We start from the raw sequence: 15,856 nt of genomic DNA on the forward strand, positions 1-15,856 counted from the left end.
GACCATCATTAGACACAGCAGGACTTTTTGCAGGAGGTAGTCGAGGAAGGGTGGATGAAACCTATCAGAAGCCTTGCTGAAGCCCAGGATTCCTTCTTCAGGTCCTGGGTAGGTTCTGTGTGTGCTCCACTCCCAAATCCTGCACATTTTAGAAGAAAAAGAGACAAAGTAGATCTGATTTTAATCTCCCAGTGTTCTCCTATGGGACATGGAGTGTTACTGGAGAACACTGCCTGTGCAGGCATGTGTTTGACCTCACACAACCAAGTGTTCAGCAAACCAGGTCCGAATAGTGAAGCATTTCTAAGAATGAATGTTGCTAGCTGAGCCTTGGAGGGACAGGGGCAAGGACAGGGCAGAAACCAGTTTGCCAGCCAGCTGATACTTGTTTGGAACAGTAAAACGGGATGTGCAGTGCTCTGATGGTACCTGATTTTCTTGTGAAGTTTAGTGGAGAAGCTACAGCTGATTCAGACTTTGCTAAGAGATCTCTGGTTGGCTCTTCCAGAAGCATCTGGTGCTCTTGTTTTGGAATGATGGATCTGCCATTCTTCCTGCTGTGTCTGTCTTCCTCATAGTAATGGAGTTCTCCTCCTTCTTTCTCCATCTCCACCTCTGCAATGGTGTGGGCTGTGCAGAGTGGTTTTGAGAGGTTGGAGGGTTTAAAATGACTTTCCTCATCGGAGGTGCTACTTCTGGTGTGGAACCACTACCATGGGGTGGTTGATGCTTAATGGAGGAGTGAGCCTATGCCACACTCCACCCGTGTCAGTGCACAGAGGTGCTGTCCTATGGCAGGAGAGAGCTGGCTTGTGTTCCTGAAACGGAGTTTCTTCAGTGTGCTGCCCCACCAGGGAACATCTGGAGGCTCTCCATGAGCAGGAGTTGCTGTTGCTGTAAGTTTTTCTCCGATGGTTTTGGTGCTGTTGGTGGCAGGTTTTGTAGGTGCAGCAGGGACCTGAGGAGCAGAGCTCACATCTGGAGCTCACACTGGTGCAGGACTCCCCTCTCTTGCAGTGGAGCTTTTCTGTGCTGCCCTGTGGATGCTGTTAACTGTCAGCAGAGGCAGGTCCCACTTCAGCCTCCAGCCCATTTCGCTCTGTGTGAATACGGAATCGTGGTTGGCTGTTGACTTTTCCAGCCCCACTCTGGGACACTTCTGGTGTAACAGGTTAGGAACAGTCATTATTCAGAAAGAAGAAAGGATTTTGCTCTTTCTGATGCCTTTGGATAATGAAATACTGCAGACTCTGGTTGTTCTCCCCATAAATTCAGCATATGCCCTTGGTTCCTGCGACACTCCTGTGGTTCCCCACATCTAGACAGCCACAGTTTTTGTTAATGCAGCACTATGGCAGTGTGTTGCTCTTCTGCTTTCCTTTCTGCACCCTCCCAACTAAGCTTTTCTCCCCAAACAGTTGCCTTCTGGTTCAGGTCACACTTGGAGTGTGCTGGGGACAATTCTTCGTCCAGTTAAACAGGGCTGGACGTAAAAGCATCTGGATTTGTGAGATAGAGTCATCCCTGGTTTTCCTGGAGGCATCATTTGCTATGGGCAATAACTTGGGTATCAAAGTCTTCAGCAGCACCAGAATGGCCACGCTGAGCTCCTTGTCATGTCAAGTATAGAGGCATCACAGCTTCCTTCTGCCCTCCCCTGCTCTTCCCAAATGCCGATGCAGATCAGGACAGCTCATTCCTTCATTCCTTCCTCTTTTCTACTCCCCACTCATGATGCTCACAGACTTACTCCCATCAATGCACTTCATCACTCAGCAGTCTCAGTGTGGCGTGTGATGACCTAATCATGATTATTTTGCTTAAAACTTAAATACTTGGCATTTCTTATCCTTCCAGTCTTGGTGTGGAAATGGAGACCAAACCCAAGATGTGAGCAAGGGTTTCTGCTTCATCTGCTGTCTCTGTAGCACTGAAAGAGACCAGAAAGGAAAACCTTTGCTGTTTAGGAACAGAGTACCACTAGCGTCTCTCTGTAGCATCACATTTTGTGCAGTTTACCATGGTTTGGTTGGGTTTTTTCTTTTTTTCTTTAAATTTGTATACTTCCATATTAAACTATTCCAGCAGTTTCTGACCCCTCCATTGGGATTCAGGTAGAAGAGTCCTTGATGCCAGTTCAGTGTCTTTTTCGTGGTGTTCCTCTAAGAAGTTAGTCGAGGCAGGGTAGCAAAGTGAATGGAATTGTGTGCAACTAGGGTGCATGTTATATCCTATTCCTTCCTACTGATCTGTAAGCTGTTCCATTGGCTTTCTTTCTGTTTCCTGCTGCTTTCTTGCTTCGTTCTTGAAGGGAGGATTCAGACCTATACAGGTAATTTTAACTCCTGGTTCTGCATGGCATAAGTGTCTCTATCACTTGTATCATTACTCCGTTAGTGAATGCGTTGATGTCTGATGCATATCTTACCAAAACCTGAGTTTCAAGATTGCAAAGACTCCAGAGCAAGGTCTTCCAGTGCCATGAATGCTCCATCCCAGGGATACCGATGCCTTTTCCCAGCGCGTAAGGCTTGAGGATGGAGCGTGTTCCAGGGGCTTGCTTGGTTTCCTGGACCTGGTCCATCTGCGTGGGGCATCACTTCATGCACACGTGGTAGAAGAGTTTGGTACCACCCTGGAAAGAGGTTGCCACCTTTCTGAAAACAGAGGGCAAGACAAGTCATCTGCTTCAGTTTGCGTAAAGGGGAGGCATGAGGCACCTCTGGCCTTGCTAAAATCTGGCTTTATAACTGTTCTGGAGCTCTCTTGGAATATTCATTCCCAAGCACGTTTAGAAAGGTGTTTTTTGGCAGCCAACCCACCTTACCAAAACTCTGTGTGACAAAAGTCAGTTCCTTAACGTTCACGCTGGAAGTTGAGCTGTGTAATCCAGCAGCTACAAACTCATCACTCTTGGAGTTTAAAGGTTCTTACCTTTCTTCTGCATGTCAGTGGAAGGCTGGAGCGTGAGCTGGCCCTGTACAGTGAAGCAGAAATTGTCCTGCAGTTTTCTGAAGGTGTGGCAACCCTTTGGAAGTAGTATGAGGATTCTAATGTCATAATGGTATTTCCGGTTGTTGCCCAGAAGGCCTGACCAGTGCTTTCCTTTCTCTCCCCTGCCCTAGTTTTTCCAGAGGCCTCAGATCCAGCCTCCAAGAGCCACCATCCAGAACAGCAGCCCTTCCATCCGTCCTGGTGCGCAGACCCCCACGGCGGTGTATCAAACCAACCAGCACATCATGATGGTTAATCACCTGCCAATGCCCTACCCGATGCCTCAGGGCCCCCAGTACTGTATACCACAGGTAACAAACCCCTTATCCCAGCACCTAAAGGACTGCAGAGCAACGCTGGCTCCATCTGGATCTTCTCAAGGCTTGGTGCAGAGTTAGGGGGTGTGTGTGAAGTGAAGCTGGTAGATGCATATTTAGCCTCTGTCCTTCTGTGTGAAGTATTTGTTGTTGTGTGTGTGGAGGCAGGAAGAATAAATTACTCTTCTAGGTTTTGAGGTCCCCCTCAAAACCAGTGTGAAACTGAGCTCCTGGAGAATGTTCAGTGCTATAAATGTGTCTGAATCGACTTCGTAGATCTGCAGCTATGAAACCCTGGGCCTCATAAAAACACACCAGTGCTGAAATCAGGATTTACTACTTCAGCTCTTGAGTCCTTGTCTGTTGATGACACAGCTTTAGCTCTCTCCTATTCTTCTGACAGTAACTCAATCTGTAATTAATCAGTTTGCTAATCAGATCCCTGTTGATTCAGGGGCTTGATTACAGGTTCTGTGTGCAACAGGATGAAGTTGCCCAACTCCATGTAAACTAATGGCTGTTTTTTCTCCTCCTAGTATCGTCACAGTGGCCCTCCGTATGTCGGGCCCCCGCAGCAGTATCCCGTTCAGCCACCAGGACCAGGACCCTTTTATCCAGGACCAGGTCCTGGAGAATTCCCCAATGCCTACGGTAAGTTCTGCTTGGAGAATTCTCCTCAGGTATTTTGCTGTTGTCAAGCTGAAGATTTAAAACAGCAAAATGGATTAGCATGTGTTTGAACTTCAGGTAGCTGCTCAGTTGGGTTTGTGTCACAGCCCTTATTATTCAATCCTAAAAATGCACAATAACAGAGTATTGTTTGTAGGAGCACTTGAGGATAGGCTCCAGCTCACAGAGCTACCTGTAATCACACATGAACAAGAATGGGGGCTACTTGTTATTCCCTGCTGAAGCATTATTATTTATTAAGGTATTGTGAATACAATGGGCAGCTCTGGTTTCCATTGATCCATGCCCTGAACATGCTCACAGCAGTTGGGAGCTCTCTCTTGGGAGACTGCCTGACATCATGTGTGTGCTGTGGTTGGTTGACACACAATGGTCAGTAGGTTTGATTGACTCACCCATGTATTGAGCTTCAAAGCTGCACCTAAATATCCCAAGGCTGCATCTCACTGGTCCTTGACTCCTCCGGGAGCTCACAACCCCCTCTCATTTGGGTCCCAGTTTGCAGACCCTGTGTAGCAGTGGGGGACTGTCCTTCAGTGCCCTGTGACAACTCTTCTCTTGGCAATCCTCTTTTACATTCAAGTCCTTTCATAGTAATTTCCAGTGTGTTGCCAGGTACAATATATATCATATTTATATCACAATCCCCGTAAGGTTTTCAGTGGCATCTGTATTTTGGTATTTAAATCAGCTCCTGCAAGCTAGAGTTGAATGAGATGCAGAATCAGATATCCTGCAGTCAAGTTTGTCACTTCTTTATTTACCTTCGTTTGCTCATTTATGGGAACATTTGGAAAAGCCAGCAGGATGATTCTAGTCATCACCCTGTTGTAATGTTTTGTGGGGGCTTTTTAAGGTTTTTCACCTCTCAATATCAAATTGGAGGTATTTCGTTCAGTCTGATTGCTACCTGCCCACGCACGGCCTGTAGTCTGTTGGGGGCAGAGATTTTATCAGCTTCCCATGCAGCTTCAGGCTTTAGCTGTTGGTATGTTGGAGCCTAAGAAGTGAATGATCACCTTCCAGGCTGAACAGTGACAACCTCTTATTGCTGGCAGAATTGCCTGTTTGCTCTTCACAAATCCACATTCCTTTTAAAGGGGAGAAAAGCCTCAGCTGCTTCTCTACTTGTCATCTTTTCCCCTCCCTTCTTTCAATCCACAAAAGAGGAAATTGCCTGGTATTCCTCGTTTTTCCTGCCATTACAGGTCTGCTCTCTTGCTTTCTGCTTGCTTAGTGCCATTTGTCTGTCCTCACTCCTGTAATGAGGAGAAAGTTCCCTTCTGATCCCTTTCCACTCCTGAAGGCGCCTGGTTTCTTGCACAGAGACTGTCACCTTTCAGTCCCAGCTTGATTTTAGATTGCTGCATCTGCAGAGTGTCAGTGGGTGAAGCTGGAGCCCTCCACTGTGCCAAGAGTTTTCCAGGCAGAGCAGGGTTAGCCAAGGAAGTGGATGACTGCAGGTTTGCCTGTGCTCATCCACCTTTCCCTCTCGTTGCATCCTTTCTATTTATATAGGGACTGGCAGTGTCTCACCAGGAACTGCTCTGAGAGACAAGGAAATCTACGACACAGGCATGGATAATGCTGCTGGCAGTGGCCTTGCCTGTAAACCTCAGGACTTCGTAGCCAATGTGGCTGCTAGATGTGAAATCACTGCAGTTTGGCAGGCTGAAAAGAAGGGGGAAGGGAAAGTACTGCAGAAGACAAAACTTAGGGCGATGGGCAGTGCATCCTCTGTAATTGTCTCAGTTTTGCAGTGTGTCATCATTTGGTATCAGTGAGTTTCTGTGCTGCATTGGGAAAGATCTTGACATGATGAATGGAAAGGAAGGAGAATGAAACTCGGGTTCTGCTGAACTGGGAACAAAACAGGAACAAAAACCAAAGCACAGAGAACAGAGATGCACTGAAAATTGCACTTTGTTGCACTTGGTCTGCTGCCACAGGAGCTGTATTTCTTCCCACAAGTTACTCTTGCTTTTTGGGATTCCTTCCTTGAGTTCCTTCTGTGGCTCAGTCTGAGGCAGGAATCACCTCGCAGGCTGTCTGATTAGATCTGGTTTCTAGGAAACTGGAAATCAAGATGATGAACACATCCCCAGGCTCCCAGGCTTGCTCCTGTTATCCAGGCTCATGCTGTTCACCTGGCCAGCTTGGCCAAAGCGGCACTTGGAAGAGTTTGAGGCTTCATCGCTGTTCTTAAGGAGAGAGGGAGGAGGGTTCTTGCTTCCCAAGCTGTAGGGACTCTTTCAAGCCCGGGTTGGACGGGGCTTGGAGCACGCTGCTCTAGTGGAAGGTGTCCCTGCCCATGGTGGGGGGTTGGAACTGGATGGGCTTGAAGGTCCCTTTAACCCAAACCAGTCTGTGAGTCTATGGCAGAGACGTTTGTGCCCTGAGGCCAGATCTGAAGTCACTGAAGTTCACAATAAGAAGTTTATTGAATCATTTAGGCCACCTTAACTGCAGCATCCAGGATGGAATTTGGCCGGCTGAGCTTTCCACAGCCCTGAGCCAGTGCCAGGCAATGCTCTCTGCTACTTGCCCACTGTCTCAGCAGAGAAATGTTCTCCCTCTGAGCATGCCAACAGGAGCCTGCTCTGAGCTTTTGCTTCCCAGTTGCCAGTTTAAGGAATTGCAGCCTTTGAAACTGCAGATCAGGTTGTGCTGGGCTGCCTTCGTTCACTATCTTGGATTTCACCATTTACTTGCGGTAGCAATAACCTCCTGTTCAGACTACAGACACACAACTCGTTCCCATTTAAAGGTTGGTTCAGTTGGAGGATGAGTGAGATAGCTCCAGACACAAATGCAGACAGGCAGGCCTGTGGCATTCATGCCTGGAAGGAAGGAAACCCAGTGCCATCTCCCGTGTTCCCCTGATGTCTGATCTGCAGGCAGAAGACTGCTCTACAAGGCCACCTTTATATCTGGCGTGGTTTTAAAGCACTTGGTCATTCTGAGCCAGTCTTATTGCAGACAGAAAAACCTCATGAAACTACATTGGGTATCATGAATGTAATCATCAACGTGGTGTAATTCCACAGTAAACCTGCTCGTGCTCTTTCTGTGTGCAACATGAGGAGAACATTGCTTGTGATGACATTTGTGTTCATGGAGATAAAAAATGAAATAGGGACTTCATCAGTGTCATGATGGAGCAACAGCTTCTGGTTTAGTGGCAGTGGGGAATAGCAAAACACGGGCCAGGTGGAGGCTTGTAGCTGTGGGGTTTGAAGGGAAGGAGGAGCACATGGGTCTGGTTTACATCATGCACTTGGTTTAGTTTCATTAATAGACTTTTTCCCTCTTGTTTCTGTCGTTCTCTCCTCTCCCAGGAACACCTTTCTACCCAAGTCAGCCAGTGTATCAGTCAGCACCCATCATAGTGCCTACACAGCAGCAGCAGCCTCCACCAGCTAAAAGAGAGAAAAAAACGGTGAGTGGTGGTCATGGATTGGCACATCCCACCCGAGGTCTGTCCTGGTTGTAAGCTTGAAGGAAGTTAATGACGATCTTAAGCTTAAAGCTGAGCTTTAGCATCACAGAGAGACCAAGTTTCACAGCTGAAGTGTTAAACACTGCACAGTGCTGCAAGGGTCTGATTTTCACGGGGGGATTTTCTGCTCTGGGTTTGTGACATCTCAGCCAGACAAAAAGGAAGAGGTTTTTGGTGGTTTTGCAGTGAACATAAATGAAAACCAGTGTTAGGTGCCCAGACCTGGTCCCTCAGCTGCCTGTGCTGCTGCTTCGAGCTGTACCAGTGAACAGACCCGGATCAGTTTGGGAGAGTGTTGGGAGTTGGTTGGAACTGACTAAAAAGAAATAGGTTTTGCCTTGGAAAAGGCAGAAACCCAGCAAGCTGTGGACATATGGGCAGGCTTGAAAGAACCTGAACACGTGAAAGTGGTGAGGGGTTTGGAGGCCACACTTCCTCACTTCCCAGTTCACTGGGGAGAGTTTGAGAGGGGCAGATTATTGGATTGTCACTGGATTATTACTGCAGGTAGACGGTGGAAGGGAATAGTAAAGGCACACTGAGAGAATGGAATGTTTAAACAGAAAGAGTCCAGGGTGGTCTTAAACTTGTGGATGGATCTTTTCTATGCAGTTGAAAAGGGAATTGCTTTACATCACTGCGTGTTTTGGAGTGGTTTGAAAGCCCTCAAACAACTGTTTCCAAAGGGAGGAGTGGGGGGAAGGGACTTGTATGTGTCTCAAAATGCAGGATATTTGTGAGTTTTGAAGGTGGTCTGAGATGAAGTTTGAGTTGGGAAACTGGAAGAGCTGAGCAGTGTGTTCGCTGGGCTTGTGAGAATGGCTTTTCTTGTAGCTGCTGTCAGCAAAGGGTGAGGCAGCTCTTGCCACCTCCTCGCTAGGCCTGAGGAGTTTCTTCCCAGCATCCAGAGCACAGCATGGCCACATCGTTGATGCTGTTTGAAATGCAGAGACATTCAGCTGTGGTTAAGGCAGCTTCATGCCACGGAAGCCAAGTTCTCTGAAGCAGAAAGGCAAAAGGTTTTTTAAATGCCTGAGCTGTTTGGCTCTGAGTGCTCTGTTCCAGTTTCCTAATCGGGGTTGGGACTGAAGAAATGAGAGACATTAAAGAAAAACTAAACGTATGTACATACACGTGCCCTTATGCACCATTAAGTGAGCATTCAAGTCCTACAAACCATGAAGCAGGGAATGTTTCCGTGCCATTAACTAGTCACTGGGAGGAGGAGAGGGCAGGGATTCGGGCCAGCTCCTGAGTCCTTGTGCTGTGGTTAACGAAAGGTTTTAGCAGCAAAACTCCATCAAAACTAAGAGAGGAGCACATCTTGCCAGCATCCCGAGCACCATGTGTGTATTTATGGTAAATCAAAGAGCCGAGAAGAATCACACAGCACTGAAGTGGGTAAATCACAAAGCCCTTCTGCAGCTCCTGACTTTGTATGGTGCTGATTAAAGCCTGGGGCTTTCCAGGGAGCCCCCTGCCCTCAGAAGGATTGTGTCTTTTGGTTGTGCGTCGTGCTCAGCATGATGGGGACTTCAGCACCAGTTTCAATAGAGTTAAACCAGGCGCTTCTGAAGGGGGACAAACAGCAGCACTGTCTTCAGGCTTGTGAAAACCTTTAACTCCTGTATTGAAGATTAAAAGCTCTGTTTCAGATTGACCCAGGCAGCGTGACTGTTCCTGTGTTCAGTGACTCAAATCGGCTCAAGTGTCAGTTGAGGATTCAAACGAGTGTGCTCTTGAGTGGTTTATTTTGGAGGATGTTTTTCCTTTCCCATTTTGGGGCTGTGAAGAGTCTCCAAGCCAGGCTCGTTTCCTAAATGCTGATGAGTTTCATAGGACTCGAGTTTGTTCTTGCGGTTTCCCTTTCCTCCGCTCAGTATTTTTTGGTTGATTCCCTCTCTTCTCTTGGTGTGACTCTTCCCAGCTTGGAAGGGAAAAGCAGGAAGAGCTGATTTGCTTTCCCCCTTCACCAGCAGCTGGCTTGGCAAGGTCACTGGATTCCGTATCGGGGTAAAACAGGGCCTGTTCCGTTTAATTCTTGCACTTTCCCCTGGCTGGCAGATGAGTTCTGTAGCAAAACTGTCTGATAGATTTTCTAAGCTGCAGTAAACTTCTTATCCAGCAGCAGGGACCGTGCTCTGAATTACAGGGTCACACACTGGGTGCAGGTATTTAGACCTAACTGGTGTGGTGTTGTGATTAAATTAGAGATGAAGGGATTAAATTAGATACCAGGCATTTCAAGTTATCAAACCAAACCACATTCCAGCGTTCCTGCAGAGCATCAGCTCAAACCAGAGCAGCTCCTACCGAGTGTAATGGAATTATAGCCTGTCCATGTCTCCTCTCCATAAACCCCAAGGAGAGTGTGTAGTGGGAAGGCTCACTTGAATCCTTGCTCTGTTTAATACTGTAGATCCGAATCCGGGATCCCAACCAGGGAGGCAAAGATATAACAGAAGAAATCATGTCTGGTGGGGGCAGCAGGAACCCAACGCCTCCCATCGTGAGACCCACTTCCACACCGACTCCACCTCAGGTAAGGAAGTGGCCCTGTAACCCTCTCCCAGTGATGTCTGCTTTGCTTTGCTGGTTGTTAGAGCCAAACCCTGTGTCTCCCACCCACACCACCCCTCACCTCCAACACCAGGATGGTCCTAGATTGTCAGTGTTCTGCAAGGATTTGTTGTCTCCCCTCCAAGTTTAGTCATTTTTACCAGCCTTTAGCTTTGAAAACGTGGAGCTGCAGTGCTGCTGCTTGTTGCCCATCCCTGCTTCTGCATCCACAATAGATTTTAGAGCATGTAAAGACTTCCAGTGTTAAAGGAGAAGTGAGAGATGTGATGCTTCTGTCAGTCTTGTGTACCTGAGGGAAGGCCATCTCATGCATGTGATTGATTGTATATCACTGTCCATGCTAATGTCTTTCTGCCTTAGTAGTGTTGTTTTAGAGTCACCAGAATGCCTGTAGCTCAGGAATTTTGTCACAGAACTGGGATAAATCTACTGCACGTTTGGTCCCTACCTGTTCAGCCTTAAAACATGCATTTTTCTGATGTAGGAAAAAGCATAAATATCCCAAAGTGATGCTTTCCGTAGCTCAGGAATCTTTCTGACACACACCTTTGAGTTTGAGCCCTTGTAAGTCTCTGTATCCTGCTCCACCTGGGAAGTCCATGGAATGTCTGGAATGTCATGGAAGTCTGTGGAATGTCTGGAAATTAAGCTGATTGGAAATGCAGGTCTCTTCTAGTCCTTTGGGAGCCAGAGCCTTGCAGACCAGCAGAGCTGACGTGAGCCTAGGTCCACCACGACGTGAGCTGGGGCTGGAAGTGGCTGTGTTATCTAATCAGGAAATGATTTCTGACTCCCCTTCCCCACCTGCAGCAGGAAGAGGCGATGCCTCCTTGATCTCTCCCCATATCATCAGAGGTGGAGAGGCTGTGGTCCTCTTCCCACCTCCCGGCTTGGTGTCGCTGCTCTTGGCTTCATACATCCTCTTAGTTCTCCCTCTCTTTTGGGAGAGATGCTGCTAAGCCACAGGCTGCTCAACTGAAAAGGTTTTGAACAATTGGAGAAGGAGCTCCTATTTTTTGGCACAAGCCTTGGAAGTTGGCTGTGTTTTGTTGGAGGCTGTTGTCCACTGCTTGGATTAGAAGATGTGAAGGTTCTCCAAGTGATGGGTAGGCTTTCGATCAGAGCCTGGCTGAAGCTGGGGGGCAGTTTCCTCTTCTTCCAAAGTTCTTCCCTGTTCAATATCCCCAGGTTTTGCTAGCTTTCAGGTAAACCAGCCTTTCCTGAGCTGAAACCTTGTTTTCCCTCTGCGTCTGGGTAGCTTTTCTGCTGAGGCAACAAGCTCACCTTGAGACACCCTGTGCTGGAGTGGGAGCTCGAGGTTATATCTGAGCCGGTGAAAGTGTAACAGGGGTATGTGAGATGCAATAAGAGCCTGGTCTACAGATCTGTCCCTTGAGGCCAACAGGATACCTACAGGTTTTAGCCATCACCCTGGTTCAGTCACACCTTTTGTCGTGTGAAGGCATCACTTTTGGGTCACCTGTTTTCTCTTGCTGGTCTCCATCATGGGAAGAAGCAGCAAGACACCTCGAGCAGCTCCTGGTTCTGCAACAAAGGTGGGTGGTGTTCAATTGGAAGCAGCTGTTTTCTGCCCCAGGATTTCTGGTCTGGGGATCTGTGACTAGAGCTGGAAGGCGAGAGAACCCAGAGCTGGTTACATATAGAATCAATTAGACTTTTCCAAGCCTTTCCCATCAGAGGAGACACTAGAGATGCCAAGCATTTGCCTGCTGGTGAGATCCCCTTCCCATTATCTCGTACTGAATGACTTTCTCTTGTGGAAGAGCTGAAAGCAGCCAGGTTTCAGGTCGTGTCTATGCATGGTGCAGCTAATTCAGGCACTTTATGGATTACTTTGGCATTCTGAAAGCTATTTTAAGATTCTACAATTAAGTCAAACAGGACAAAATGAATGTTTTTCAAGAGGAGGTTAATAGGCATGAATTTTGATCAGCTGTAATTCAGATGCAGAGCACAGCAGTGATGTCCAATCATCTACTCTGAGTAAGGTATGCAAATACTTCATTGTTTAATATCCAGGCTTCGTTCTGATGAGGTACTTGGAACCACTTTTGTTAATCACAGAAGAGCTCTGGAATAGTGCTCACCAGAAAAAGTTCATTAGTGTAACATAACTGAAAATTAAAGCCCACTTAAGCCAGGAAATTCAAAGTTATTGTCCCAACATCATCTCCAATTCATTTCTTTGGAGCAAGTTTAGTATCTTGAATGAAATTAGATTGTGCCTTAATAACTATGCTCAGTGCCTGAATTCCAGTAGTGGAATGTTCCAGTAGTGGATGTTACAGTATTGAACAGCCTAAAATCAGTAAACTCTGTATATTCGTATACTCATCACAGAATCCCAGCTTGGTTTGGGTTGGAAGGGACCTTAAAGCTCATCCAGCTCCAACCCCTGCCATAGGCAGGGACCCCTTCCACTAGAGCAGCTTGCTCCAAGCCCCTGTGTCCAACCTGGCCTTGAACACTGCCAGGGATGGGGCAGCCACAGCTTCTCTGGGCACCCTGTGCCAGCGCCTCAGCACCCTCACAGGGAAGAGCTTCTGCCTAAGAGCTCATCTCAGTCTCCCCTCTGGCAGGTTAAAGCCATTCCCCTTGGCCTGTCCCTACATCCCTTGTCCCAAGCCCCTCTCCAGCTTTCCTGCAGCCCCTTCAGGCACTGGAGCTGCTCTCAGGTCTCCCCTTCAGGAGCCTTCTCTTCTCTAGGCTGCCCCAGCCCAGCTCTCTCAGCCTGGCTCCAGAGCAGAGCTGCTCCAGCCCTCGCAGCATCTCCATGGCCTCCTCTGGCCTTGCTCCAGCAGCTCCACATCCCTCTTGTGCTGCTGCCCCAGAGCTGGACTCAGCCATAACTTTGCACAAACATTCCAGGGCTTTCTTGTATTCCCTTTCCACAGCTGATAAAAGCTGTGACCAGTCAGTGTGAGCTTCATCTGGGAACGCCTCACAGTGGAACAGTCCCAGTTGGGTGCAGGGGCAGCAGCGTTACTGGTGTCTTGTTCCACCACCTCTTGGGATCAAACCCTGCACTTTGGGAGGGTTGATGAGATCTCACCTGGTTGAACACTCAGGGTGTGGCTGTGCAATCTCTGGGCCGAATTTGGGTAATACTTCTTTTATATTGACTGCCAGTGTCTGATTCCGTAATCTCTTTATTTAAATGGCATACGCATGGAGAAGATCTTGCTCAAGAAGGGCATGGAAGGCACTGCTGTAGACCAGTCCCTGACCCAAATTCAAGGAGCCTTTTATAATAATACCAGTAGCAGTAGTAATAATAGATTTAAAAAAAATGGGGATTTTTCCTTTAGATTTGGATTATTTTTTTAAGTGACTCACACTGACCCTGAAACTTTGACAGCCCAAGCCCAGAGCACCCTCTCCTCGCAGGAGATCCAGTGCTTAACACCAAAAGAACACTGAAGTTGTCTATCAGGCAAGCAAGACTCAAGGCGGGAGGTTTTAGCCCTTGCCATGCTTTTTGTACCTGCTGCTTTGTAGCTGACCAGAAAGTGCTTTAGATGGAGCCTTCCCAGCACCTCCACAGTGGTGCTAAAGTGCTTTAAAGTTCCAGCAAGGGAAGCTGGCAGTAAGGCATTACTTAGGTGTTTCTAGGTGATGTTATTTATGTTTCTAGCTGAATGCTATTTTTCATGCTATATATTTTACTGGGAATATAAATAAACTCCAGGACCACATATGGAATCTGGTCTTGATATTTACTCACCAGTCCCTAACACAGAAGAGCACCTTTGAAAGAGTGAGAAATGCTTTCATTTTCCTGGGGAACCTCTTCCAAGTGTCAATGAGTTTGTGGCACTTTGGGTTTCTCAATCCACAGCTGCAGTAGGATGGAGTAATGCAGAGCAACTTCTAGCATCATAAATCATGAGAGTAATTTTAAATGGGGTTTTTCCTTGGAAAGTCTCTGAATGCTCCAGTTTGAAGCCACGAGCCTGGAAGGGTCAGTCCTTCAGTCCCATTTCTATTACTTAGTGATACTGTTCCCACAAAAGAAAGGAGTGTTTTCCAAAGGTCTTAACAAAACCAGTTTTCTGACCTAGGAAGTTTCCAGGCTTACAGGCTCCTTGTCCACCAGTCTCGCCTGGTCCCTGTCATTCTCATCACATTCCCCTTTTTCCCCACTGCTTTCATCCATAAATTTGACATGAAATGAAACAGGATGAGGGGAAAGCCTTCTCCAGCCTGGCTCATGTGTGAAACCATGTTGTCTTTGGCTTCCTCCTTTGGCTGGAGGTCGGGATGCAATTCCTCATGCATCCTCCAGCCAATCTCATTGGGCTCCTTCCAGGAAGAGGAGCAATCCCAAATAAAATCTCAACCCTTCATCCCACTTGCTTAGATCTCTCTTTTTCCAGATGTGCTTTTTCCCAGTGCTCCTTTACCTTTCTATGTCTTGTTGAAGATAATTCACTCCTTATTCTGCACTGTTCAGATGAAATAGCTGGAAATGGGAGGAAAAAGGAGTCCCAGGAAGAGGAGCAGGTTTCCAGGGAGTTTCTCTTTTTTAAGGGAATATGTTTTGCATGGATTTCTGATAGCCTGCCCAAAAGAAGGCATTAAGACACCTGTGTCCTGGGCACTCAGCTTCATTTTCACTGCTCCAAAATGCCTTTCCCCATGGATGTTGTGCACAGTCGCCCTGGGTGAGTGACTGGATGAGAGCAGGCACCTGCAACACGCAGCGTGGCTTCTGCTTCCGAGCATTAACTTGGAATTCAGCCCCATTTTCATCCTCCCACGGTCCCTGCAGCATGTTGAAGGGTTTTGCAGTTGTGAAGACTCGAGTTGCCCCGTCTGCGTTCACTCAGACATACCCAAGGGACTCACCTTTACCTTTGAGTGACTTTGGTGCAGTCCCTTGCTCTTACACAAGGTCTTCCTTAAATTGTGAGATAAAGTACAGGGGATTTTCTTTTGTGTTTGTGGAACCTTTGTGAACACAAGGGGGGTGTTTGTCCCGTTAACAGTGGGGACACAGCTCAGGTCCCTTCAGCAGGCTGTGGCTTTTTCACTCTTGTGACTTTGTTGGTCTCGCAGTTTTATTTCTCTATATAGAAAACCTCAGGCTCAGTCCCTGTTGATTGGGAACCAGCTCCTTCTGCTCTCCTTTAGATTGATGGTGACCCAGCAGGCACCATCCCTACATCTCGTTGTAGAAGGTATCAGATGATTCCTTCATACAACCACCGAGGTGTAACCAATCCAGATTCTTCTCCTGTTGCGATAACAAGTTCCTGTGTGTGCATGGAGATGAAAAACCACTCTTTGCTCACACATTATCTGTCTATAAATAAATACACAGAGAAATAAATGGATATTGAAATATCTAAGGTGTTTGAAGTAACTGATGAGTGGAGGAAGGAGTGGAGTTCAGAAAGCAGACACAGATTAGAGGGGTTCAGCAGTCCTTGTGTGTACCCAGCTTTCTGCAGCCTACCCAGATGAACATTTCTGCTGCTCTTAGGACTAGCATTTGGAGAATGAAGTGTGTTAATAACTGTGCTGCGCTGTCTCCTTCTCATTGTTAACAGTAATTGTCTCTCTTTCCCCTTTTCCTGGTGCCTTTTCCTCCCTCCCTTGCCCACATACATTCTGAATTCATTCACTTGGTCTGGTACCTTCCCTCTTTATTCCCCTCACCCTTGGTTCTTCTTTTCCACCCCACCCTCTTCCCCACTTGCTTGTGCTCCACGTTGCTGGTTCATGTTCACACGCTCATTGTCACCCTGTTTTG

At 47.4% G+C, this 15,856-nt stretch overlaps 1 protein-coding gene across 16 annotated transcripts in view; it reads left to right on the forward strand.

Annotated features, from left to right (window-relative positions):
* Positions 1–15,856, forward strand: part of EIF4G3 (eukaryotic translation initiation factor 4 gamma 3) — a 149,524-nt gene that overhangs the window by 82,927 nt on the left and 50,741 nt on the right. For 12 of the 16 annotated variants that reach the window (XR_008970803.1, XM_057398548.1, XM_057398549.1 and 9 more), the window contains 5 exons: positions 2,312–2,332; positions 3,126–3,305; positions 3,848–3,962; positions 7,340–7,440; positions 9,920–10,042. Coding sequence is in view for 15 of the 16 variants with exons in the window: in XM_057398548.1 (XP_057254531.1) it covers positions 2,312–2,332; positions 3,126–3,305; positions 3,848–3,962; positions 7,340–7,440; positions 9,920–10,042 (540 nt within the window). In the remaining variant the exon portion in view is untranslated. The remainder of the gene's footprint in view (positions 1–2,311; positions 2,333–3,125; positions 3,306–3,847; positions 3,963–7,339; positions 7,441–9,919; positions 10,043–15,856) is intronic. The other 4 variants (XM_057398551.1, XM_057398552.1, XM_057398556.1 and 1 more) reach the window with 1 other exon arrangement.

This window comes from Pezoporus wallicus, unplaced genomic scaffold (assembly GCF_028554395.1).
Source record: "Pezoporus wallicus isolate ANWC-B61680 ecotype Strahan unplaced genomic scaffold, APGP_CSIRO_Pwel_v1 contig_14383, whole genome shotgun sequence".
NCBI classification, from domain to species: Eukaryota; Metazoa; Chordata; class Aves; order Psittaciformes; family Psittacidae; genus Pezoporus; species Pezoporus wallicus.